Source organism: Tenebrio molitor, chromosome 8, assembly GCF_963966145.1.
Source record: "Tenebrio molitor chromosome 8, icTenMoli1.1, whole genome shotgun sequence".
Classification (NCBI taxonomy): domain Eukaryota; kingdom Metazoa; phylum Arthropoda; class Insecta; order Coleoptera; family Tenebrionidae; genus Tenebrio; species Tenebrio molitor.
Genome location: NC_091053.1, coordinates 381359 through 406848, shown reverse-complemented (window position 1 = coordinate 406848; position 25490 = coordinate 381359). Strand labels below are relative to the sequence as shown.

General features: G+C 36.6%; 5 protein-coding genes and 1 long non-coding RNA gene across 10 annotated transcripts in view; 3 read left to right on the top strand and 3 right to left on the bottom strand.

Moving 5' to 3' along the window:
• The first annotated feature begins 202 nt into the window (after positions 1-202).
• Positions 203-3916, top strand: LOC138137264 (neutral alpha-glucosidase C-like). The gene is made up of 12 exons (XM_069056575.1): positions 203-752; positions 801-887; positions 939-1172; positions 1225-1578; positions 1633-1825; positions 1876-2203; positions 2251-2495; positions 2548-3210; positions 3262-3372; positions 3421-3536; positions 3587-3675; positions 3728-3916. Exons 1-12 carry the CDS (start codon positions 730-732, stop codon positions 3835-3837), a joined length of 2553 nt encoding a protein of 850 aa, XP_068912676.1. The 5' UTR covers positions 203-729; the 3' UTR covers positions 3838-3916.
• LOC138137275 (uncharacterized) lies at positions 3852-4856 on the bottom strand. The gene is made up of 5 exons (XR_011161672.1): positions 4683-4856; positions 4476-4633; positions 4309-4421; positions 4059-4257; positions 3852-4005 (listed from the first exon to the last, which is right to left on the bottom strand). It is a non-coding gene; the product is annotated as an uncharacterized lncRNA (long non-coding RNA).
• A 3460-nt stretch (positions 4857-8316) lies between these two features.
• LOC138137261 (neutral alpha-glucosidase C-like) overlaps positions 8317-25490 on the top strand; it is a 72994-nt gene continuing 55820 nt past the window's right edge. For 2 of the 4 annotated variants that reach the window (XM_069056572.1, XM_069056571.1), the window contains exons 1-12: positions 8317-8450; positions 8500-8586; positions 8640-8870; positions 8924-9283; positions 9338-9530; positions 9576-9903; positions 9951-10195; positions 10248-10910; positions 10962-11072; positions 11121-11236; positions 11287-11375; positions 11427-11537. In XM_069056572.1, coding sequence (XP_068912673.1) covers positions 8422-8450; positions 8500-8586; positions 8640-8870; positions 8924-9283; positions 9338-9530; positions 9576-9903; positions 9951-10195; positions 10248-10910; positions 10962-11072; positions 11121-11236; positions 11287-11375; positions 11427-11536 — 2562 coding nt within the window. In that variant the 5' untranslated portion in view covers positions 8317-8421 and the 3' untranslated portion in view covers position 11537. Of the gene's footprint in view, positions 8451-8499; positions 8587-8639; positions 8871-8923; positions 9284-9337; positions 9531-9575; positions 9904-9950; positions 10196-10247; positions 10911-10961; positions 11073-11120; positions 11237-11286; positions 11376-11426; positions 11624-25490 lie in introns of those variants that run through there. The other 2 variants (XM_069056570.1, XM_069056573.1) reach the window with 2 other exon arrangements.
• Positions 11552-14663, bottom strand: LOC138137262 (neutral alpha-glucosidase AB-like). Its single transcript, XM_069056574.1, has 10 exons — positions 14504-14663; positions 14218-14448; positions 14022-14172; positions 13764-13975; positions 13517-13715; positions 12384-13464; positions 12178-12335; positions 12018-12128; positions 11766-11964; positions 11552-11711 (listed from the first exon to the last, which is right to left on the bottom strand). The coding sequence occupies exons 1-10, from the start codon at positions 14599-14601 to the stop codon at positions 11599-11601; spliced, it is 2553 nt and encodes an 850-aa protein (XP_068912675.1). The 5' UTR covers positions 14602-14663; the 3' UTR covers positions 11552-11598.
• LOC138136644 (zinc finger protein 25-like) lies at positions 20593-22557 on the bottom strand. Its single transcript, XM_069055893.1, has 2 exons — positions 22241-22557; positions 20593-22189 (listed from the first exon to the last, which is right to left on the bottom strand). Exons 1-2 carry the CDS (start codon positions 22409-22411, stop codon positions 20792-20794), a joined length of 1569 nt encoding a protein of 522 aa, XP_068911994.1. The 5' UTR covers positions 22412-22557; the 3' UTR covers positions 20593-20791.
• LOC138136645 (uncharacterized protein C6orf136 homolog) lies at positions 23192-25212 on the top strand. 2 transcript variants are annotated; one of them, XM_069055894.1, is made up of 6 exons: positions 23192-23553; positions 24024-24205; positions 24254-24463; positions 24517-24738; positions 24803-24872; positions 24926-25212. In XM_069055894.1, the coding sequence occupies exons 1-6, from the start codon at positions 23422-23424 to the stop codon at positions 25043-25045; spliced, it is 936 nt and encodes a 311-aa protein (XP_068911995.1). In that variant the 5' UTR covers positions 23192-23421; the 3' UTR covers positions 25046-25212. The 2 variants fall into 2 exon arrangements, with proteins under 2 accessions (XP_068911995.1, XP_068911997.1); XM_069055896.1 differs by lacking the exon at positions 23192-23553 and adding an exon at positions 23593-23972.

Below are 25490 nucleotides of genomic sequence, written 5' to 3'. Positions count from 1 at the left end.
GTTCTTTGATATGGCCATCTAGAACACAAAGTCTTAAGGCAGCAATTGTTTTTGATCGTGACGTCGATATTTTACAAATAAAAGCACTTATAATTCAAGTGCCCTCAAGTCCTCGTGTATTAAATATTAAATGAGATTTTAGGATGCCATAAAGAAATGATGTCTCTATCATCATTGATATATTTAAAAAATGTCATGTTTATTTCAGAACATAACTATGCTTCAATAATTGTCTTGTTGTAGCTTAAACCAAATTGTTGAGATATGAAAATAATAAAATATGTATTCTTGGATGCCTCATTAATCGTTATTATAGTATGTACTTTTCGTTATCAAACCATACCACTAAGTTTTTTTTTTAATGCAGTCATGGTATTGACTCGCCTTTATTGAAAGTTTTTACCAGAATACAGACTTAATTCATTCTCACTTAAGTCTACCTTTATTTGCATTTTAATGTGGAGATACAACATGATATTTACAAACTTTTCTTTTATTTATGTATCTATGTATATAAGAATTGTTGCAACACGTTGCTATCATTAAAAGAACATGGCCTGTGCAATCATAATTTGATAAAATATTTTTGATTAAAAATTATGTCCAGTTTCACCAAACCTAATAAATTTTTAACAGTATCATTTACTAAAGTGTTTTGCAGTAAAATCTTATCTCATTGTCAGATATAAAAAGTGTTATAAATATATAAATTTAAATTCACGTAGATATATGGCGACCATGTTAATGTCAAGGTATAAATATTCTCCTAAAATAGTTATTTGTAAAACTCATTTTTTTAGTTCGTGGATATTTGCTTTGCTTCCTAGTCTTTGTTCCTCTGCCGATCATGACACGTTCAAAGATTGCTCCAGAGTAAACTTTTGCAAGTAAGTTGATCTTTTTCATGTCTTCGTTTTACCAAAACATTTATTAAATAGGACTCTCAGAAACAGATCAGCGCAAGATAAATATACAGTAGATGAAACTGGTTTTACAACAGATGCACCCAATGGTCGAGTAGATATGCCCTTGAGAGTAAACGATAGCTCGGCATTTCTAAATTTTAGCATTTTTGCCCTAACAGACAACAGATTTAGGATTCAAGTAAAAGAAATAAATTCTAGCAGACAAGAACTAGATCATGTATTAGCTGGTGCACCTCCTGTTGTGGGGTAAACGAAGTTGTATTCATATTAACACATTTAGGAAAAATATTGATTTTAGAATGCACCGATTTGATGTTAATACTAATTTCATATCGATATCCTTGGGAAATAATTTATTTATAATCGAATTTTCACCATTCACAATAGTGATTTTTTCCAATGATGTCTTACAAGTAATCTTGGATGGTTTTAATCTTGAAGATAGTCTGGATCAGGCGTTTGCTTTTGCTGTCTCATTTCCTCAAGCTTTGCAGCTTTACGGTATCCATGAGCATGCTGATAGTTTAACTTTACAGACCACCCAAGTCGGTGGTACTGATCCGTACCGACTGCGAAACTTGGATGTGTCCGGGTACGAACTGAACTCACCCATGGCTCTGTATGGAGCCGTTCCAGTGTTGTACGGACATGGGTACTAATCCGTTTCTTCCGCATCATCAGGTACTGATAGTCTATATTTTTCTAGCCCCAATGGCACCGCTGGTATATTTCTACACAACGCAGCCGAACAATGGGTTGAAATAACCAACGATGAAAACCCTCAAGCTTACATCATGGTCGAGAGTGGATTACTAGATTTATTTATTTTACTTGGTCCCACTCCAACCGAAGTGGTGAGACAATACGTGAGTCTCACAGGTACCGCTCATCTCCCACAGGTGAATAATACACTAGACACTAGATGACACTTCTATTAATTTTGTGTTAGTTGTGGGCATTAGGGTACCACCAATCACGTTGGAATTATGATAGTCAAGATGATGTCAAAGACGTAGTTGCCAATTTCACCACCTACAATTTTCCCTTAGATGTGATCTGGCTTGATATCGAGTACACAGATGGAAAGAAGTACTTCACTTGGGATTCGAACATGTTTAGCGATCCGGTAGAGATGCAACAGAATATTTCGGCCACAAATAAACGACTAGTGACCATCATTGACCCTCATATTAAAGTGGAAACTGGCTACAGCGTTTATGATGGAGCTTTGGAGAAAGATCTCTTCGTGAAGAATGCCGATGGCTCTAATTTTGAAGGTACCATATTGTAACTGTTGTTCGGGTGCTACTTTCAACTATTACAGGAGACTGTTGGCCTGGTCTTAGCAGTTACATGGACTTTTTGAATCCTGAAGCTCGCGACTACTACAGTAGCTTCTATTCTTATGATAATTTCCCATCGACGACTCCTGTTCTTGCTGGTATTTGGAACGACATGAACGAACCTTCAGTTTTCGACAACAGCATCGAAAAAACACTTCCTGGTGATGCTCTACATTATGGGGGAGTGGTACATCGCGACATCCATAACATCTACGGCTTACTACACGTAAATTTGTGCTCCACGTTCGACTAACACTTTTCAAGTTTTTCTTTTACAGACAATGTCAACACATCAAGGTCTGATGGCACGTGACAACGGTACCAAACGTCCCTTCGTCCTCACCAGATCTCATTTCGCCGGTACTCAGAGATATTCTGCAATTTGGACCGGAGACAACACTGCCGATTGGGGCTATCTCAGTGTGAGCTACTCCCAGTGCCTCGACGCCAACCTCCTCGGAATTGTGTTTTGTGGCGCTGACATTGGCGGTTTCGCCAACGATCCAGATGTGGAATTGTTGCAAAGGTGGTACCAAGCTGGAGTTTGGTTACCTTTCTATAGAGCCCACTCCACTTCGGGGTCGATGAGACGGGAACCTTATCTCTTCGACGAGGAGGTTCAACAAGTGATAAGAAACGCTCTACAACTCCGTTACAAGCATCTTCCAGTATGGTACACTCTCTTTTACGAACATACTCGTAATAAAGATCCAATTATTCGACCGTTGTTCTACCACTACCCTCAAGACACAGATGTGTACAGAATCAGCGACCATCTTCTTGTAGGACGAGACATACTCGTCAGAGCTGTCGCTGAAGCTGGGGTAGAATCGGTTCAAGTATATTTTCCGGGTGGGGCTGAGGAACATTGGATTTCAATAGACAATGCGGAAGTTTACGACGGAAACGGATTTGTTAACATTTCTGTGACTATTGATGCCGTCAGTTTCAAAACTTGCAGCAAATTTTCAATATTACAAGGTAAATTTTAGATTCCGGTATACTACAGAAGAGGTAGCGTTATCGTCAGAAAAGAGACGGTGAGATTGAGTTCTGACGAGATGGCCAACGATGGATACACCCTTTATGTCAACCTAGATGCTGTGAGTGGGTAAATTGCTCATCAAACAAAATTAATTCTTCTGTTTTAGTACAATAAAGCTACCGGGACCGTTTATTTGGATGACAACACTAGCTTCAATTATGTTGACAATAAAGAATACAATTACTTGAAGATCGACATGGAAGGTTCCGATGTTACCCTAACGTAAGAATAGTGTTGAAAGTGTGTAAATTAGTTTATTATTTTTATTTTAGGAAAGTTGATGAAGATGCAAATTCAAACGGTTTTGATTTTGTTATTGACCATGTTGTGGTTAACAAGGTTATTAAAGAACCAGAAAATGGTATATGAATGTGATATTGGTGGAAACAGCATCGTAAAATGCAATTTTTTAGGAAGTTTTGGACGATACGAACAGAAATTGTATACAAAGGATACCAGTCAAGAGCTACTAAAGAACTTGAAGTTCACATTTGATGAACCAGCAAAAATAAAACTAACTTAAGAAAAAAATCTGTATGCTTGTTCAAAATATTTTATTCATCTTCTGTACAACATTATCAAAATAGTTTTATTGAAGAGGATTCTTTGCCGTTTAATTTAATTTGGTTCAAAGGAACACCATCTGCACTGTGTGTGTAGGAAGTCTTAATAGATCTTCCCGTTAACGATCCTAGAAATAAAAATTAGGATTACATTTGCAAATAAATATTTGGAAAGTGGTACCATCGTGAGATTTTTCAGGACTGACAGTGATAATTTCAGCAATAATTAAATCGAAACCTTCATTGTTGGACTCATCAATGGAAACAGATAGAAGTGTAGTACCATCTGTGGATACACTGAGATAATTATATCGCATAGAATCTCTATATTCAAAACTAAGATTATGATCAATGTAAACAGTTCCAGAAGCAGTCAAGTCCTGAAAAATAAATAATGAAAAGAGGGAACAATCGAATATTGCAATTATTACGTCATTTAGAAATACCAACAACGAATAATCATCATCTTTCATATCGGTGGTAGAAGGCCTCGATCTTTGCTTGGTGGCAATAATATACTACCTCGTCTGTAATAAACAGGAATCTGAAATTACAAAAAAATAAATTACGCTACTAGAGCAGTGTTGAATTAATTTACTCTATCAATCGTGACAGGAATTTCAGTAAGACCTGTGCCCGGAGAGAAAGTACCATCAAGTTGGGCAGAAAATCATAACAAATCATCTCCTCCAGGAAAATATACTTGAACCGATTCCACCTCCGACTCTCCAACAGCTTTCACTAGGATATCACTTCCTACAAGCCAATCAAAAAAATCTTGACCACCAGTTCCCACGAAACTCACCGACTAGAAGTTGGTCGTCGACTTGAAACGCATCCTGATCTTCGGGGTAATGATAGAAAATCGGTCTTATCATGGGGTCTCCAGTTCGAGTGTGCTGGTAGAATAAAGTGTAGCAAACAGGCAAATGCGCGTACCTCTTCTTTATTGCTTTCCTAATCGTTTTCTGCACTTCCTCGGGATAGAGGTGATGAGTCCAACTATTTTAATTATTGATTTTATACACAACCGATACATTACGAGATCATAATTCTACTGTGTTAAGACGTCTTATGGGAGTAATAAAACACTAATGTCTTATGTCATAAGACACTATAGCGCTTAAAGTCAGAATAACTTTATTTAGATCTATTTCTTAAGATTTACATTTCTAATATTCACTTTAACAGACAAAACATTGGCGTTGTTTCTCTCCTAAGTCGCTTTTTCAGTTTCTGCAAGTATTTCCGCTGAATATTCTGATTCTTGCCAATATTTTCTGTTTTTCAAAAATGAATGATTGCAAATGGGGTTGACAAAACAATCGTAAATTAATAGCAACCGTTCCATGGCTTCCTGACAAACTTTATTTGAAAATGTCAAATAAAAATTTTCTAATCAATTAAAGGAAAAACGTGAGTCTTTGTACTGGTTGTGGATAAAAAGTTGTATTGCATTTGTGGATTATCGGGAAATAAAACTTTTGAAAATTTAGACACTCGGCCGTGCGGCCTCGTGCCTCACATCTGAAATCATCATAAACACATCAGTACTTATTTACAGTTTACGAGAATAGAACAGAAATTTTATTTTTAATTTTTTTGCTTTTAAGTTCATAAACTGATAAAAAATGAGTGACGGAAGAAAAAGATTTAGCGGTGCTGAGTACAGAAAGAAAGCCAAATTAAAAAAAAAAGAACAACAACTTGCTCAACAGAAGACCAGGAAGATAGAAAGTTTTTTTAAAATTGAAAACAATAAAGAGGGACTAAGTGTTGCACAAGAATGCTCGGGGACTATTACTAAGGAAGATCAATATGGACAAGGTACAGGTTCTCCGATTGACCTGATGAGTCTTCATCACCTCAGTCGGTCAGATCAGTCGTGTTTACTAAAATCTGCCCGTCTTTTTGACAATGAAATACCATATATTATTGCAAGAAATGGTTTTGAACAAAACGAGTCCTGTGATTTCACAAAAAGTGGGAGAATATATTCGGATCATCGCCGTTATTTACAAAAAAATCTATTTATCAGAAAAATGAAGAATAACGAAGTACGAGAACGGAAGTGGCTTGTCTATTCGGAAAACAAAGGCTCCGTATTCTGCGGACCCTGCTTGGCCTTTGGATCAATTCAGAACAAGACACAATTTGAACAATCAGGTTTCAATGATTGGAAGAATGCAGAAGTTCGAGTAGCTCAACACGAAAACTTTTCAAATCATAAGTCCTGTATTCTCATTTTAGAAGGTAGAGGTTTGTTTCACGGTTGTATTCAATCTTCACTAACTGCCCAAATAAACGAGGAAAGTGCTTACTGGAAGAGCATTTAAAAGGGGGTTGTTGCTGTAATAAAAGGATTGGCTTCAATTTGGTGACCAGCACAGTGGAAATTACGTAATGCTACTTGAATTAATAGCAGGGTTTGATCCCTTTTTAGCCAAGCATATTGAAAGATATGCAAACCAAGGATTTCGCACTACTAGCTACCTGCCAAAAACTATTTGCAACGAATTTATTAATTTAATGGCTGAGAAAGTACTGAAATGCATTGGTAATGAGATAAAAAAATCAAAGTACTTTTCTTTAATTGTAGACTCTATACGAGATACAGCACACGTGGATCAACTTACACTTGTGATTTGATTTGTTTGAGATACTGGGGAGCCATGTGAGAGATTTCTTAAATTCTTACTTTCTGTATAGTTCTCCCAGAGCTGCAGCGATTTTATGGCAGGGTACCATTGTATAAACGTTAACAACACCCACAATAGGTTTAAACCGCAAGTACAACCCCTAATCGTAAATTCGTCCAAGTACTACCCTGTAAACTGACAGGTATAGAACGAAAATGATGATTGACAGGGGTCTGTTTATGTCGCTTATCGGCATCTCAACAGGCGTAATAATTACTGTTGCCCTGCCATAAAATCGCTGCAGCTCTGGGAGAACTATAGGAGTTATAGGACACAAAGCTCAAGAAATGTTTGATGCCATTACTTTAGAGATAGAAAAGTTAAATATAAATCTAGAAGACTGCCGTGGTCAGTGATATGATAATGCCTCAAACATGTCTGGAATTTACAACGGTTTATAAAGCTAAAATTCAGGAACAGACACCACTTACTATGTTCGACACTTGTGCAGCTCATTCATTAAATTTGGTGGGAACCTCGGCCGCTGAGTCTTCTACAGAAGCCACTTCTTCATGTTGCTAGAAGAAGTCTACACTTTCTTTGTAAGGTCAACAGAACGTTCGAAAAAATTGGTTGATGAAATAGGAAGTGGAAAGACCCTCAACAGGGTGAACCTCACACGTTGGCCAGCAAGAGGGCATGCTTGTAAAAGTCTAAGGGATTCCTGGGATGAAGTTCTTAAAGTTTTGAAAATGACACTGCGGAGAAACCTAATGAAATGAAGCAAGCCTCAAACTAGAAAAACTTGAAACTACATTTATGATCATCTTTTGATCTGGTCCCGCTTTAATAATCGGATCTATCGGACAGCTGATCCAGTATTTTGCCAATAAAAACAAAGCACTTACAATTCATGTGCTTTCGAGTGTGTTAAATAAGATTTTAAGATGGCATAAATTGAATCGTGGCGTGATGCCTGTTTGCACTATCAGATATGATTGACATATTAAAAATTGTCATGATTATTTTAGTACATATCTAAACTCAAATTGTTGAGATGTTGAAAGGTTTTGACGAAATATTTATTTAATTCTTTTTTAATAAAGTCTGTTTTTATTTATACAGGGTGAAAGTTGTACAGATATTTTAATCACTGGCTTCATGTAGAACTCGGAAAAACTATCTAAAAAATTCTGTCAAAAAATAAAATACATTTATTTTTTGAGTTACAATTTTTTTAATTGCTTTTAGTCTTCTATGTTGTCAAACAACTTCGTAGGTAAAATTACGGCACATTTTAAAAATACACCCTGTATATCATATTTTATAAAACGTACACCAATGCAGTGTCCTTGTTTTAAAGCATATTTCCTATAGGTTACTTCGCATAGGCGTACATTTTATAAAAAATGATATACAGGGTGTATTTTTAAAATGTGCCAGAATTTTACCTACGAGGTTGTGGGACAACGTAGAAAACTAAAAGCAATTTTAAAAAATTGTAGCTCAAAAAATAAATGTCATTTTATTTTTTCACGTAGAATTTTTTAAATATTTTTTCCGAGTTCTACATGAAGCCAGTAGCTCGTGGGTAAAATATCTGTACAACTTTCAATAACATCCTGTATGATGTATAAAATATTGCAGATGCACAGTATCTATGAACTTTCAATCAGCTTTCTGTTATGTATGAATATAAGAATTATTGCATAATACACGTATCAAAATAAATGCACATGGCCGGTATAATCAATCCTCGTATCACTTAATAAAATAAATATTATATCCTGTTTCAACAAACCTATTTGATCCTTGACAGTTTCGTCATTTACGCTAAAGTGTTTTGCTGTAGAACCTTATCTCAGATATAAATTGTGTTACAAACAATTCAAAACTAACATAACTATGTACGTGACGACCATGTTAGTATTAAGGTAAAAAATATCCTTCTAAAACACTCGTTTCTTAAATTTGCTTTCTCAGTTTGTGGTCTTTTGCTTTCTTCCTGGGTCTTTGTTACTCAGCGGATCATGACACGTTCAAAGACTGCTCCAGAGTTAACTTTTGCACGTAAGTTGTTCCCATTTTATCTCTTCGTTTTAGCAAAAATATTTGTTAAATAGGACTCTCAGAAGCAGATCACCGCAAGACAAATATTCAGTTGACAGTGGTCAGTTTAAGATCGGTGAAAATGGTCGTGTAGATCTTTCCTTGGAAGCAAATGATGGTTCCGCAAATTTCAACCTAAGTATTTTTTCCTTAACAGACAGTAGATTTAGGATCCAAATAAAAGAAATTAATTCGACCAGACACCAACTAGATTATGTTTTGGACGGGCAACCTCCTACCTTAGGGTACACAGAGACGTAATCTTCGTTGTCAAATTTGGTATAATTTCTAATTTCAGAATGTCCAAGTTTACTATTAGGACCGATTATGTATCGATACCGCAGGAAGATAATGAGATTAGGGTCTATTATTCACCATTCAAAATTGAGTTTTATACCACAGATGTGTTACAAACTGTCTTTGATGGTACCTACTTTACTCTTGAAGATAGTCTGGATCAAGCGTTTGCTTTTGCCGTCTCGTTCCCTCAAGCTTTGCAGTTGTACGGTATCCATGAACACGCTGACAGTTTAGCTTTACAGACCACCCAAGTCAATGGTACTGATCCGTACCGACTCCGAAACTTGGATGTATCCGGGTACGAACTGAACTCACCCATGTCTCTGTATGGAGCCGTTCCAGTGTTGTACGGACATGGGTACTAATCCGTTTCTTCCGCATCATCAGGTACTGATAGTCTATATTTTTCTAGCCCCAATGGCACCGCTGGTATATTTCTACACAACGCAGCCGAACAATGGGTTGAAATAACCAACGATGAAAACAGTCAAGCTTACATCATGGTCGAGAGTGGTTTACTAGATTTGTTTGTTTTGCTTGGTCCCACTCCAACCGAAGTGGTGAGACAATACGTGGGTCTCACTGGTACTGCTCATCTTCCACAGGTATTTGATTCCCTACATGGCACACTTGTATTAATTTTCTGTTAGTTGTGGACGTTAGGGTACCACCAATCACGCTGGAATTATGAGAGCCAAGACGACGTCAAAGACGTTGTTGCCAACTTCACCACTTATAATTTTCCCCTAGATGTGATCTGGCTTGATATCGAGTACACAGATGGAAAGAAGTACTTCACTTGGGATTCGAACATGTTTAGCGATCCGGTAGAGATGCAACAGAATATTTCGGCCACAAATAAACGACTAGTGACCATCATTGACCCTCATATCAAAGTGGAAACCGGCTACAGCGTTTATGATGGAGCTTTGGAGAAAGATCTCTTCGTGAAGAATGCCGATGGCTCTAATTTTGAAGGTACCGTATTGTAACTGTTGTTCGAGTGCTACTTTCAACAATTACAGGAGACTGTTGGCCTGGTCTTAGCAGTTACATGGATTTTTTGAATCCTGATGCTCGCGACTACTACAGTAGCTTTTATTCTTATGATAATTTCCCATCAACGACTCCTGTTCTTGCTGGTATTTGGAACGACATGAACGAACCTTCAGTTTTCGACAACAGCATCGAAAAAACACTTCCTGGTGATGCTCTTCATTATGGCGGAGTGGTACATCGCGACATCCACAACATCTACGGCTTACTACACGTAAATTTGTGCTCCACGTTCGACTAACACTTTTCAACTTGTTCTTTTACAGACAATGTCAACACATCAAGGTCTGATGGCACGTGACAACGGTACCACGCGTCCCTTCGTCCTCACCAGATCTCATTTCGCTGGTACTCAGAGGTATTCTGCAATTTGGACCGGAGACAACACCGCCGACTGGGGCTACCTCAGTGTGAGCTACTCCGAGTGCCTCGACGCCAACCTCCTCGGAATTGTATTTTGCGGCGCCGACATTGGTGGTTTCGAGAACGACCCAGATGTGGAGTTGTTGCAAAGGTGGTACCAAGCTGGAGTTTGGTTACCTTTCTACAGAGCCCACTCAACTACGGGGTCGATGAGACGCGAACCTTATCTCTTCGACGAGGAGGTTCAACAAGTGATAAGAAACGCTCTTCAACTCCGTTACAAGCATCTTCCAGTTTGGTACACTCTGTTTTACGAACACACTCGTAATAAAGATCCAATTATTCGACCGCTGTTCTACCACTACCCTCAAGACACAGATGTGTACAGAATCAGCGACCATCTTCTTGTAGGGCGAGACATACTCGTCAGAGCTGTCGCTGAACCTGGGGTAGAATCGGTTCAGGTCTATTTTCCAGGTGGGGCTGACGAGCATTGGATTTCAGTGGACAATGCGGAAGTTTACGACGGAAACGGATTTGTTAACATTTCTGTGACTATTGATGCCGTCAGTTTCAAAACTTGCAGCAAATTTTCAATATTACAAAGTAAATTTTAGATTCCGGTGTACTACAGGAGAGGTAGCGTTATCGTCAGAAAAGAGACAGTGAGATTGAGTTCTGACGAGATGGCCAACGATGGATACACCCTTTACGCCAACCTAGATGCTGTGAGTGGGTAAATTGCTCATCAAACAAAATTAATTCTTCTGGTTTAGGACAATAAAGCTAGCGGGACCGTTTATTTGGATGACAATACAAGCTTCAATTATGTTGACAATAAAGAATACAACTACTTGAAGATCGACATGGACGGCTCCGATGTTACGCTAACGTGAGAATAGTGTTGTGAATGTGTAGATTAATTTATTATTTTTATTTTAGGAAAATTGACGAAGATTCAAATTCAGACAATTTTGATTTTATCATTGACCAAGTTGTTGTCAACAAACTTATTAAAGAACCAGAAAATGGTAAATGAATGTTATAATAACGTGAACAATACATTAAAGTGCGGTTTTTAGGTAAACCTGGACAATACGAACAAAAATTACATAAAAGAGATGCCAGTCAAAAGTTATTGAAAAACTTGAAATTCAAATTTGATAAACCAGCCAAAGTAAAACTAGTTTAAGGAAAAAAACATCGATTCTCTTGTTCAAAATATTTTATTCATTTATTTTTGGTATTACTTTATCAATATAATTTTATGCTAGCAGTTTCTTTGCCTTTCAGTTTTATTTGGTTCAAAGGAATACCATCTGCAGTGTATTTGTAGGAGGTTTTAAGGCATCTTCCAGTGAGAGAGCCTACAAAAAGAAATACACTTGCATTTACATATATAAATATTTTTTAAATGTTACCGTCGTGAGATGTCTCAGGAGTGACAGTGATAACTTCCTCAATTTTTAAGTCAAAATCTTGACTGTCAGAATCGTCAATAGAACTATATACAATTATATTACCATAACTAACCAAACTCACGTAATTGTATCGCATAGAATCTCTGTATTCGAAGCTAAGATTATCATCAATGTAGACAGTTCCAGTAGCAGTCGAGTCCTTAACAATAAAAATAGTAAAAATAAAGAAACATGGGACATGGTATGCATTACATTCTTTAGAAATGCAAATAAAGTGTAATAATCGTCTTTCATATCTGTAGTGGAGGGTCTAGATGTCTGCTTGGTGACAATAATACTGCCTCGTCGGTAAAAAACGGGAATCTAGAATAAAAAGAGTTGTCTTTTTGCATATAGCGATGCAATTGATTACTCTATCAATGGTGACAGGAACGTCTGTTAAACCTGCACCAGGGTAAAAAGTACCATCAAGTTGAGCAGAGAACCACAACAATTCTTCACCTCCTGGAAAGTACACTTGAACAGATTCTACCCCTGACTCCCCTACAGCTTTCACTAGAATGTCGCTTCCTACAAACAACAACAACAATCTCGACCATCAACTCCCAAAGAACTCACCGAGTAGAAGTTGATCATCGATTTCAAACACATCCGGATCAGAAGGATAATGATAGAATAGTGGTCTTATAACAGGATCTCCATTTCGCATGTGCTCATAGAACAAAGTGTACCAAACTGGTAAATGTGCGTATCTTGTCTTCATGGCTTCCCTTAACGTTTTCTGGACCTCTTCGGGAAACAGATAAGGTTCACGTCTTTCCGACCCTATATTGGAATGCTCTCTGAAAAACGGCAACCAAGCCCCGGACTGGACAAATCTTTGCAAGAGCTCTTCGGTTGGCTCGTCGAAAAAGCCTCCGACGTCGGCTCCGCAAAAAACAAATCCTAGTAGATTAGCGTTGAGACACATGGAGTAGCTGATGGGGATGTACCCGAATTCGGCTGTGTTGTCTCCGGTCCAGAAGGCAGCATATCGTTGAGTACCAGCAAAATGGGCGCGGGTCAAGATGAAAGGCCTTCGAGTACCATTATCACGATCCTCTAACCCTTTGTGTGTTGCCATGACTTGAAGCAAGTTGTACATGTTATGTATATCCCGATTGGACACGCCCCCGTAGTGTACAAGGTCATAAGGGAATGTCTTCTCAGTGTCGTTGTTGAAGACCGAAGCTTCGTTCATGTCGTTCCAAACCCCGCCCAAAGTAGGCGTGGTCCCGTTCCAGTTCTCGTACAAATACAAACTGGAGTAGTAGTCGCGGGCGTCTGGATTTAGATAGTCCATCCAGGAGCTCGGTCCAGGCCAACCCTCATCAACGTAAACAGTGCCGTCCAGGTTCTTGATAAAATAGTCATTGGCCAAAGATTCGTCGTAGACGAAGTAGCCTTCTTCCATTTTGAAGTGGCAATCGCTCAGCACCACCAAATATCTGTTAGTCGAAGACAAGTTCTGTAACATGGCGAATGGATCGCTGAAGTTTTGTGTATTCCAAGTGAAAAATTTCATGTCTTGGGTGTGTTGAATGTCCAACCAGATGACATCGATTGGAAAATCGTTAATGTCCATTGCGGCGATGACGGTCTGGACGTCTTGTTGGTTGGCGTAGCCCCAGCGACACTGATGGTAGCCCAGACTCCAGATCTGGAACAACCAGATTGGTTTTGGACCAGACTAGAGGCAAGAACAGACAAACCGGAGGAAGATGAGCAACTCCAGTGAGAGAAGTGTATTGTCTGACTACATCGGTTATTGAAGGTCCGAGCAAGACAAAGAGATCAAAGGCACCACTGTCGACCATGAAGTAAGCTCCAGGTCCTCCAACTGCTTCGTTGGTGATTTCCACCCATATCTCGGCTGCATTGTGTAGAAACAAACCAGAAGTGGAGTTGGATCTGTGTGAGATTGATCAGTCGAGAATTTTCACACAAAAGAAAACAAACCCATGACCGTATAGAGCTGGGATGGCACCGTACATTGCCATGGTACTGTACAGTTCGTAGTTAATATAATCGATGGTGCGGACACGATAGGGATCAGCACCATTGGGCTCTGTGGTACGTAAAGCTAAATGGTCTGAATGTTCGTGAAGACCATACAGATGGGAAGCTTGAGGGAAAGTAACTCCGAAAGTAAAAGGATGGCGCAGATCTTCCTAAATGTTTAAATTTGAAAAGAAGCAATCTTGAGTGGAAACTTACATTTTCAAGTGTCAATCTGTCGCCTTCCACAACAAACTGCAACACTTCATTCTCGTAAAATTCTACCGAAAGGGGAGAATAATTCACTATGACTCGGTTGTTGCCGACAATAATATTTGCATCCTGGAGGGTAAATTGGACTTTGTCAAATCTAAAACTTCATTGAAATATTGTCTCCAAAAGATGTTGCACTTACTTAATCGGTGTCGGGTCTCCGTCCAAGACATGCTGAATGTGGTATCTCACAGATTCACGCTCTTCTACTTGTAATCTGAATATGTTGCCTTCGAGGGCGGTAACGTTCAGAAAGAAATCTTCTCTTTCTTCCACATTCTGCACCCGGAACGACGCCAGCCCTTTTGCAAACACAGCCACAGCTTCCGGATTCACATTGAATCTGTTTCGTTTTTCTAATTCTCTGTTTTGCCTGGAAAGAGTCGTTTTTAAATCATGTCAACGATGTATCAAAATCAATTACATACTTGCAGAGCTTTACCTGCGAACAGCTCTTGTAGAGGACGTCATCAGCAGCATACGCCAGTACTGCCGAAAGTAGGAAAAAGCAAGTTTGGCTCCACATTTTTCTTAACGAAAATCGTGCGACTCTGTATCGGATGATTTCGTATTTTTAATGTATCGAATAATCCCGTATTTTGTCAACAAAAACAAAGTACTTATAGATTCAAGTAGGTACAGTCGCGAGCAATAAATTTTGGTCAAGGTCACTCATTGACACAATGGAAAGTGCTCTAACGTGAAACAGGCATAACCTCTAATAAATTCTATTTGTCTTGTTTTGTCAAGATCTTGTCAACTTTTTGAAAGTCCCATCTGGGTTGCCACCCTAGCTTCTGACACATCCGTCTCTCTCAGTGAAATAATGTTTACTCTGTTAAAATACGATATTGGGGCCCTAATTAAGCAGGCAAAATTTTTAATTTGTGACAGTAGCGAGAAATTTCAAAATTACCTTGACCAAGATTTAATGATCGCGACTGTACGTCTGCACCTCTAAGTTAATTAAATAAAAATTTTAATTGTAGATTTTTAATTTGTATCTACGATTTCAGTTTGTATTATCAAATCCTATTGTTTTTCATCTTAATTTTTATTGACAAATTATCAGATCTACTTTAGTAATCTCAGTATCTTTTTGCGACTTTTTTTGAATTTAAAAGTGGAACGCAGTGGTGCGATATTCATCGCCATATGAGGCTTAATAAAAGAGCTATGGCATAAATTGATAAAAAAGAAACACCAATGGGATTTTAGGGAAAACATGTCTGCAAGAAATTCTCTCTGAATCGGGTTTAATTGAATTTATTATTATTAAACTGGTTGAATTCAAAAATAGGAAAGTTTCGCCCACAGACGCCATTTTCTTGGCTGGGAATTCAAAACAAGGGACTCGAGGCGAGGCCCGCGTAAACATCAGGCCTCCTGCCATCCCCACTCTGCAATGATACGTCACGATTGTAGGCCGAGATCGTAGTGTCCATCAATGCATTATGCAGACAGTGCCTTATAATTGATTCATCTCTAGATCTAGATCTAGAACAATGCAATTAATGAAAAAAATATTTTCATACGCAAATTACTTAAAAAGTAAGTACGAATGTCAGTGGCGTGAATCATTACCTAATACTTATCATTAGCAAATAGCATTTTTTGGGGTAAATTTGTTTCTTTTCAGCGTGTGTAATCATCAGGATTAATTGAACATTAAAACAGAGAAATGCCTTAGGTACAAATGCTGCGTGCCAGGTTGCAAAAGCAACTACAAAAGTTCTTCTGAAAAATGCAGTGTATTTTCTTTTCCAAAAGGACCCGATAGAGTTAGTCTTTGGCTTCGAAAAATCGCGCAGATTATACTGTGACAAAAACCTCACGAATCTGTGAAAAACATTTTGACGAAAGATTTATTACAAGGGAAGATAAATTAAGAAGCGTGAGAGTCCTAAACTGACCCCTGATGCATTTCCTTCAATTTTTGAAGGTCAGCCATATTATATGACTAAACAATTACCCCCAAAGAGAAAGGAACCTAGTGAACGCAACGAAGAGATTTAAAAAAGTCAAAAAATATTGACGATCCATTTATCTACAAGAAGATAAAAATATGAAGACAAAAATTAAAAATATTGAAGAGGCATATACTTTTTTAGAAAACTCAGTTTGTTTTTTTAAAGTTATTAACCGTTATTCCTAAAACAAGAATCACAAAAAAAAGTTTTTGTAACGTTAACAACAACGATTTAAAAAAAATGTATCACTATCGTGGAGGAAAATTGCTCTTGCAAAAACGTCTGCGTCCAAATTATCCGAGCAATGCCTTAGCATTCTTGCAAATACATACATATGTATACAAATAATTATTATCGAAAGGTTAAAAATAATGAAATCATTTCTTATAAAAATAAAAGAAAAATTAAAAAAATATCTTCCCAAAAATGCGTTTGTTTACTTTTTATTTACGTTTATCATATTTATCAAATTATGTTGAAGTACAATTATAATTTATACATTACGTTAAAATTATACAGTATGTCCAAAAAGTCTGGAAATACCCCAATAAAATAGAATGATTTTCGAGAAAAACGCAAAAACAGGTGAACTAGCGTTTTCAAAAAGCTTTCTGTTGATGGTATTTGTTTGCTGTTTTTGATGACCTTGAAACGTTGCATTTTTACAACCGTTTTTAATACTTAGATCTTTTAATTGTCGACCCGACGGTCGAAAAAATTTTCAATTTACATAAAAAATTTTCTGAAAAAACCTAATTGATTAGAAAATAAAGAAAACTTTAATTTTGAAAGGCAAAGGCAACCACAGACCATCAACAGAATTAAGACTTTCAAAACCCGTATAAAACATGGGAGACACTGACAACACTAGCGCTGCTCTAGCGTTAGGCCAAACTAAATTACCGAATTTACTCGTTAATCCGATCGGGAATTTCCGTTTAAAAAAAAGGTTGATTTGAATATTAATTAATAATGTCATCAGTAATTTTGAATTTTCTAATTTCTGTCAAGGTTTAGTCAATAAATTTTATAAATTGTTCTACAAAATAAATTACTCCAAACCAGTCTCTTGAGATAATTTTTCGTTATCTCTTTATTTGATAAGTTATCTTTTTGAAAAAGTACGAAATATGGTTTTTCAGATCGCAATTTTTATTTTATTTATTTGGATATGGGAAAAATTAAACATAAATGCTTTGTAAACAACAAGATCGGCGATAAAAAATAAACATTTTAAATATCCAAAATTAGAAGAACAAAGGAAACGATGGATAGAAGCTTTAGGTAAATGTTGCACCACCCTTCAAAACAGATGATGCCTTTATTTGCGAGAAACATTTTAGCAACAATTTCTTTACTCAAAAAACAAAACTCCATAAATACGCCCTGCCGTCGATTTTTCTTCGTGAAGACAAGCAAACTTCAATAAATAATGTTAGACCAGCTGAACAAATTGAAAATTCTAGGATTACTGAAAATCCCACTATAGAGAATCTAATCCTTCCTGTTATGCCCGAGGCCCAAAATAGACACCCAACAAAATCTTCTAGTGTGTTGCAAGTACTTAAATGCAAGAAAGTTAGTAGTCGTACTTCAAAAGGTAGAAACATTTATTATATGGACCGATATCAGCGAAAAACAATTTCAAAATTAAAAAATCTTTTGCACGATTCTAAAATTATCTCCAGAAATTTTAGAAGTTAACGCAAGATCAAATTATTGAACTAGATCTACCCTTCAATTCAGTTTCACTCGCCTTAAACTAGCCCACTCATGCCCAAAAAATCCCAATTTATACACAAACTGGTTTAATGAACTACTAATTTGTAGTATATGTTAGAATTTGTATTAAAATGTTTAATACTTATTTAGTCGTTTCTATTTTTTTTAAATAAGTATCAATTTAAATCAAATTGAAAAAAAAAATAGGCAACTAGGTATACAGAAAGTCAGATATGCAACTTGTTATACATTAGTTTGGCCTAACGCTCGGGCAGCGCCACTTGAGCGCGTCCCCGAAAATGTAATCCCACTTGACAGTCTTACTATAGTTTAATTGTCTGTGAAGGCAACTATAATTCTTACAACAAATGTTCAAAATGTTGTCCTTGAACATCTTGACAATCGGTATCCTAAACGATAACAAAATTCGTTTTGGACGTTTTCTATTATTTCAACAATTTTTTTTTAATTACATAATATTTTTTCAAGGTCATCGAAAAAACCGAACAGACACTATCAGCAGAAATCTTTTTTATCATACAGTACACATAATATTAATTTATCGGATGATTATTTTCGTATTTTGTCAATACATAACAACAAAGTTCTTATAAATTCAAGTGGCCACTTTGAAAGACATTGAATAAATTTTGAATTGTAGTATTGTGGGACGATTTCGGTTTATATTATCAGATATTATTGTTTTCTCTAAGTTATCAACTCTGCTTTAGTACTTGATCACAGTTTCGTGATCGCTTACCTACCTATATCAACTTAATTCTAGTCTTTTCTTATCTATTATGTGAGTACTTGCGTGTTCCGGAAAATTTCACCTTTTCATTTTCTGACTTAAACTCGAATTTGTTCTTATTCTTTTTCGCTTTGAAAAGGAAAACATCTCTTGTACTTTTTTGCAAAATATCTTCATGTTCGTTTTGTTTTAGTCAAGATTTACTCTTTTTTTTCTTCAAATCTCATTGATCATTATTTTTTTATGTTCGTTCTACATATGTACAGTTACGGCCACGGAATTTCGTCAGTTATTTTACCTACTCTCATATCGAAAAAACTTGTGTAGCCTAAGCTTTATTGTCATGACTGACATTCAAAATGTTTGTGAGAGAAATTCTGTCATGCACAATAAAAATCAAAATGCCACCAGTAACGTTTTTGATTGACAAATTGGCATCCATGTCAAAAATTCCAATGTGACTGACGAAATTCCGTGGCTGTGAGTGTACGTATAAACCAAAGGCACACGGAGTGATTTACGATTTACTTCCGGGTCAGAAATAAAATGCTCTACAACAAACGGTTTGTTATATTTCTTTCAAAATAAGTACATACTTAATTGAAATATGTAATCAGAAAAGTATAAAGATTTGATGAATGGATATTCGACGGAAAATGTAACGAATAAGTTTGACTAAAAAATTAACCAAGATCGTTAACGACGTGTTAAACTTAACTCACTTTTAGTTTATCTGTTTTAGGCCCGGTTTCTGAATAGATATTAGATATTAAAAAACAAGTTTCATAAGACCAGTCTTGAAGCACGAATTCAAGTTTGAAAAACGAGTGGCGTAGTCACGAGTTATTTTAAAGAATGAGTGCTTCAAGGTTTTATGAAACGGGTTTTTTATACTATTTTTTGTAATTTGCTCTTTTTAAGCCGTTTTTAAACAAAAATGTTTACTTTCCTCGATTTAGGTATTTTTCTGGCGGTTGGTAATGTCTTAATTTTAAAAGTAAAAATTTTATCGATCTAGTCGCCTTTTGTTTTATCCAAATTCTGTCACAAAACACGAATATGGAAGATAATCAAGATAAATGTACCTATAGGCCCCCTGAAATATTCTTGACACATTTCCTAATTTAAAATGACATGCATCATGATATAATTCCGCACTAAGCTTTGCCAACCTAAAAATTTTCGTAAAATGTTCCGTGCATTAATGGCTATAAGCTATAATGACATCGCAGATGGTGACGTTGCGTTCGTTAATATGTCTATTAGAGAAACAAAATGAAGGCAAATTACAAAAATAGTATATTAAAAGACAAGTTTCATAAGACCAGTGTTGAAGCACGAATTCAAGATTAAAAAACAAGTGGCGTAGCCACGAGTTATTTTAAAGAATGAGTGCTTCAAGGTCTTATGAAACGGGTTTTTTTATAATATTTTTGTAATTTGCCCTTTTTAAGCCGTTTTTAAACAAAAATGTTCGCTTTCCTCGATTTAGGGATTTTTGTGACGGTTGGTAATGTCTTAATTTTAAAAGTGAAAATTTGATCAAGTCTTCAAAGTTCGTTAATATGTCTATTAGAGAATCAAAATGGAGGCAAATTACAAAAACAATTTTACTGGGCCAGTTAGTTACTTAACTCTCCGATAAATAGGTAGGTACAACAATCATGTAATGTGATTGGTTACTTTCTAGCGTTTCTATAGCAACGCTTGATTTAACGGGACTTTTAGTTATTGGCCCGTTTCAGACAACTGAATTTTTTTTTTTAAATAAACATTCAACTTTGTACACACTTATCATTCTGCTCTTGTACCGTAAGAGCAAAAAAAATGCCATCAAGAATAGCTACGAAAAAAAAAAGTTCCGTGTGATTAAGAAATTCGTCATGAATTTGTGGAATCCTGAAATGGGTTATTTAAATAAACAATAATTATAGGTATTATTGCACTTTTTCCCTGCAATTTACAGTACACAAGCGCATTATGGACTGTGTCATAGCTATCCTTGATTGCAGATTGCATCTTTTTTGCTCTTACGTTACGTCGTACGTTATGCTGAAATATTTGTGCAGAAAAATAGTCGTTATGCATACTTTATTTTTTCGAATTAGGTCCAACTAATAAATACAATTCATATGTCAATCATTAATTTAATATATCGTGAAAATATAAATTAATATTTAAAAGTAAAAAAGTTCTTAATTGACAAGACCACTGCTTGGTTTTATTTCTTGGCTGCTGGTGGGCGTGTCTTCGCGCCAACCACCAATCAAATCTCAGCCTTTCGAATGCACGTTCATGTGTTTCTTCAAATAGGACTTCTCCAAAAATCCTTTGTTGCAAATGGGGCAAATGTGACACCTATCCCCTTTGTGTATCCTTTCGTGCACTTGCAAATTATACAAATTATTAAAAGCCTTCGCACAGACGCTGCAAACGTAGGGCTTCAACCCGGAATGCACCAACAGATGCTGCTTTAATTGAGGCTTCGCGATGAACCTCTTCTCGCACTGGTTGCATTGGTACGGCTTCTCTCCGGTGTGTCGCATCATGTGGTTGTAAATATTCGAGACGTAGTTGCCGCAGACCGAACACAAAGTCTTCGCACCTTTCAGTTTGTGAATGTTCCGGTTGTGGTTGTAGAGGCCGCTGGAGTGCTTGAACACCTTCTTGCACGTTTTACAGGGGAACCTCGTGTTGACAGCTTGTTCGATGGGGACGCACATGTGATGCTTGAGCTGATCTCGATCTTTGAAAGTTTTCAGACAGTGGTGACACTTGCAGACGCGGTATTTTACGGAATAGGTGACGTTCTCGGTGTGAATGATTTGGTGTCGGTTGAGATGCTCCGGATTTGAGAACCTCTTAAGGCAGAAGCGGCACTCGTGGGGCAGCTCGTCGTTCGTGTGAGTGAGAATGTGGCAGTCGTAATTTGTCTTGATCACGAAACCTTTACCGCATTGTTCACACTTGTATGGGAACTCTTTCAAATGTTTCACCCGGTGAGTGTTCAAGTGGTTCAGTCTTTTGAAAACGCGCTCGCACTTGTCGCACTTGTATTCGCTCTGTTTTCGATGGACGTCTATGTGGATGCGGAATTCTTGTACGGGAAATTCTAGATTGCAATAGGGGCATTTGTGGAGTTTCTGCGCTTGCTTGAAGAGAGTCTCTCGAGGATTGATCAAATGTCTTCTAGTGGAGAATTTCGTTGTGGGGGTCACTTTCTTCTCAGCCGGGATACTGAGGTACTTTTTCAAAGCTTTGTGAGTGTGAGCATGGTCACGCAACTCCAAAGCTGTAAAGTCTTTCGTGCAGATGGGGCAAGAGTGCAACAAGCTTTTATTTATAGTTATATTTTTATCAGATTCATTCTCATTCTTATTTAGCACTTTTTTCTTACGGCCGCGTTTTTTTGGTTTGTTTGTTCGATTCTGAAGACGTTTTGTGGCGTTTCTCGTTTCATAATGTACTTCAACATCACTGTCAGATTTATTGTCTTCACCATCTTCATAATTGTCACTTTCAACAATTTCTTCTTTCTTAACATAAGTACAGAGAAACTCTTGCAATGTGCTGCTGGCTTCTTCATATTTTAGCAGAAACAAGTACGACACTTTTAGCTCATTTAGGCAGTCATGGCAAATTATTGTTGGATCGAAATTTTCAAATGTGGCCTACAAGAATTGTTAAATAACATTTAAATTCAACAAATGTAACGTCACTACCGCTTGTGATGTAACTCTTGCTAATATATCGGCTATGCTAGCCGAGGAGATCTCAAAATCCTGGAATTCAATGTCTGAGCTTAAACTCAGAATTAATTTTTTCTCTTCTAGACAAATTCTACATATTTTTTGGAAATTCTCATTAGTCACAGTCCCTTTAATCAGATTCATTTTATTGAGTTACAGCACCCTTAATCGCATCAACTACATTTTATGTGTACATTCGATATATACAAAAATATAAAACGCTAACCTCAAAGTTGTTTGACCTATTGACAAATGACAGTCACAGATGACAGTTTCAAATATCGCACCACCAACATGCAAACATAAAATTCCTAAAAAAAAAATTGTTTCATTAAATTTATTCGTAGTCTGCGCTGATCTCATTATAGAATTATAGTCTGTGCAATATTTTATTCTGGTAAGACTATAGGCGCTGTGAATGTGGGACTTACAGAAAACTGTAAATTGAGGTTTGACGTTTTCACCACAGGTTTTCGCATTCGCCGTTAACATTAAACGTCAAATAAACGCGTCGAAAATATCAGAAATTAAAGTTTATGGCAGAACACTCAGTAAAAACACTATTTATGAGTAGTCTTGACCGAAAAAAATTATATCTACCTACAGGACATGGGTCGGTGTCAGTGCAGAGACCTATAATTCCTCAGTTTATAGCGCCATCTCGTATCGCTTTTAGTTTGGCACAGAAATTCAGACAACGAATTTATCAGGGGAATTTATTATTCAAATTCAAAGAGTAGTTATTTGTGCAACTAGTTGCAAATAAGTGAAAAAAAGAGACTTTCATAACGTGTTGTCCACACTATTTTTTTGCACATCGATGTAAGTTGAGAAATTTGGTCTAACTGGATTTATGAAAAATTACAACAAAAATAGATGGAATGAAATGATGTAAAAAGTATCAATGGAATGAAATGATGCAAAAAAGTACCACTTTCACTACGATTTTTCGTGTAAAAAAGTGCTAGTTTGTTATTATAAGTTTAACTATTTATAATAATGTGGTATATCCTTGTAACTTTAGACACGCACATTACATAACTCAAATTTGAAGGGTGGGTGCACTTAGCCACTTCCTGTTCAATAGTTTGGAAACTGAAATGTTTTTGTACGGTTAAATTAAACTTTAATGTTGAACTGAAGCATTTTCCGACATGGCACATTGTTTGCGGCACATCTCTAACAAATTTACATCCTTGACATCGGTTATCACTCCGCGAAAACGTATCATCAAATATGAAAAGTGCCCGACTAACCTCTTACAGAAAAACAATTACTTCGAACAGGTGAGTCCCAATTACCTAATTAAGTCATCCTCCACGTATCTAACACATTTCCGGACAGTTTGTGGCATTACATAAGTTTGAGTATCGAATAAAATGTATTTTGTCAGCTTAACCTAACCTAACCTCAAAACTGACACTTGCGTGTTGAAAATGATTTTTTTTGCATATCGTAATGAAAGTAGCACTTTTTTACACGAAAAATCGTAGTGAAAGTAGTACTTTTTAGCATCATTTTATTCCATTTCCTTGGAAATGATTGTCAGAGCATACCAATTTTTTTAAATAATTTTTCATAAATACTTTTAGACCAAATTTCTCAACTTACATCGATATGCAAAAAAGTAGTGTGTACAACACGTTATGAAAGTCTCTTTTTTTCACTTATTTACTTGATTAACTGCAAATTCATGAAAAAAAAAGTATGACTTTCATAACTAGTTGTACAAAAATAATTGTTTCTCAATTTTCAGTATTCCACTCAAGCGAAATACGTAGCTCTGAACGCTGATAGTGACGAAGTTACTCCGAAACAATGGTTCGTGAGAATCGCGGATAATCGTGAATGCTCTAGTGATATAGTTACGAAAGAAAACGTCTTTCATATAGAAGAAGTTCATTGTTTTAGGCGCCACTTAATTAGTTCCGATTCAAAGTAATTCCGCAACAATCGTTGAGGCACGATTTATATTTGTTTTTCTAGTTTTAGTAAAGTCAATCCAGATTTAAATGACCATCAATTATCATGTAGTAATGCTGCTGAGCCCTCTAACAAGCCAGGTCCTGAGAAACTCAGCCGCGTATATGACGTGTTGATGAACACTCTGCCCAACTTATTCACTCACACCTTAGATTACAGCATTTATCACCCAGATATGGTATTTGAAAATAACATTCGAGGGACCACCACAGTGTATGCTCTGCTAAATAACAACTCAAAACACCACATGTACAATTGTGTTTTAGTGGATTGTACAACTATGTAAGGCAAATAGCGCTGTTGCGCACCGTGGGACATTTACGCTTCGCGTATGTTAAATTTGAAGTGTTGAAAATCACCAAGCACCCTGAAGATTCAACTATCAAAGTTAGGTGGCGTATCAGAGGAATATCAGCCTTGAAAGTGATGGTCACTTTTTGGAAATACAGGCTTTGGAATTTTAGAGAAATGTTTGACAAAACTGAGGCGTAAGTGGTTTACTATATTTAATTTTTTGTTATTTCAGGCGATATTTATGTATTTAATTTTCAGCTGGTATGATGGGTTTTCCACTTTTCACGTTAATGCAGCTGGCGAGGTCGTCAAGCATGTAGCAGACAAAGTAAAATTGGGACTTTTTGCAATACTTACTTTTTTATTAACTCTTTCTTGCAGATGATGCCAGATTCGGACTCTGTGGCAGAGAAAGTACCAACAACGCCTCTAGCTGCAGCAAAATTGGCTTTCGTAGCAGGATTAATACCAAGCTTTAGAGACATACCTCTTATCACTTGAATTCCAACTACGATTTTAGTTTACTTGATTGCTCGTATAATATTTATTGTAATTTAAGTATTATTTTGTTATGAGAACATTGTTTACTATTTTATATTTGGACCTAGCAACTTCGCTTGTCCATAGAATGCCACCATGTTAATAAAAATCACACAGATTAAGTCAGATTTGGAGTTTTTTTTCTTACATTGTTTCCTGAATTACATCACGATTTATTTTGAAAGATAGAAAAGTAAAAAGAAAATTCTTTATCATTACAAAAATGCCTTAATATTAACGCAATTTTGAAATAATCTCCCAAAGAGTTTCTCCAATGAAAAACAAATAAAATTGAACTATTCTACAATTTTTTTATGAACAAGTACATGTATAAAATTCGTAAAGTACTTTCAAATCGAGAAGTACATAGGCGGTCGTATGATTTACGTGGTAGTCCGGGAGGCTG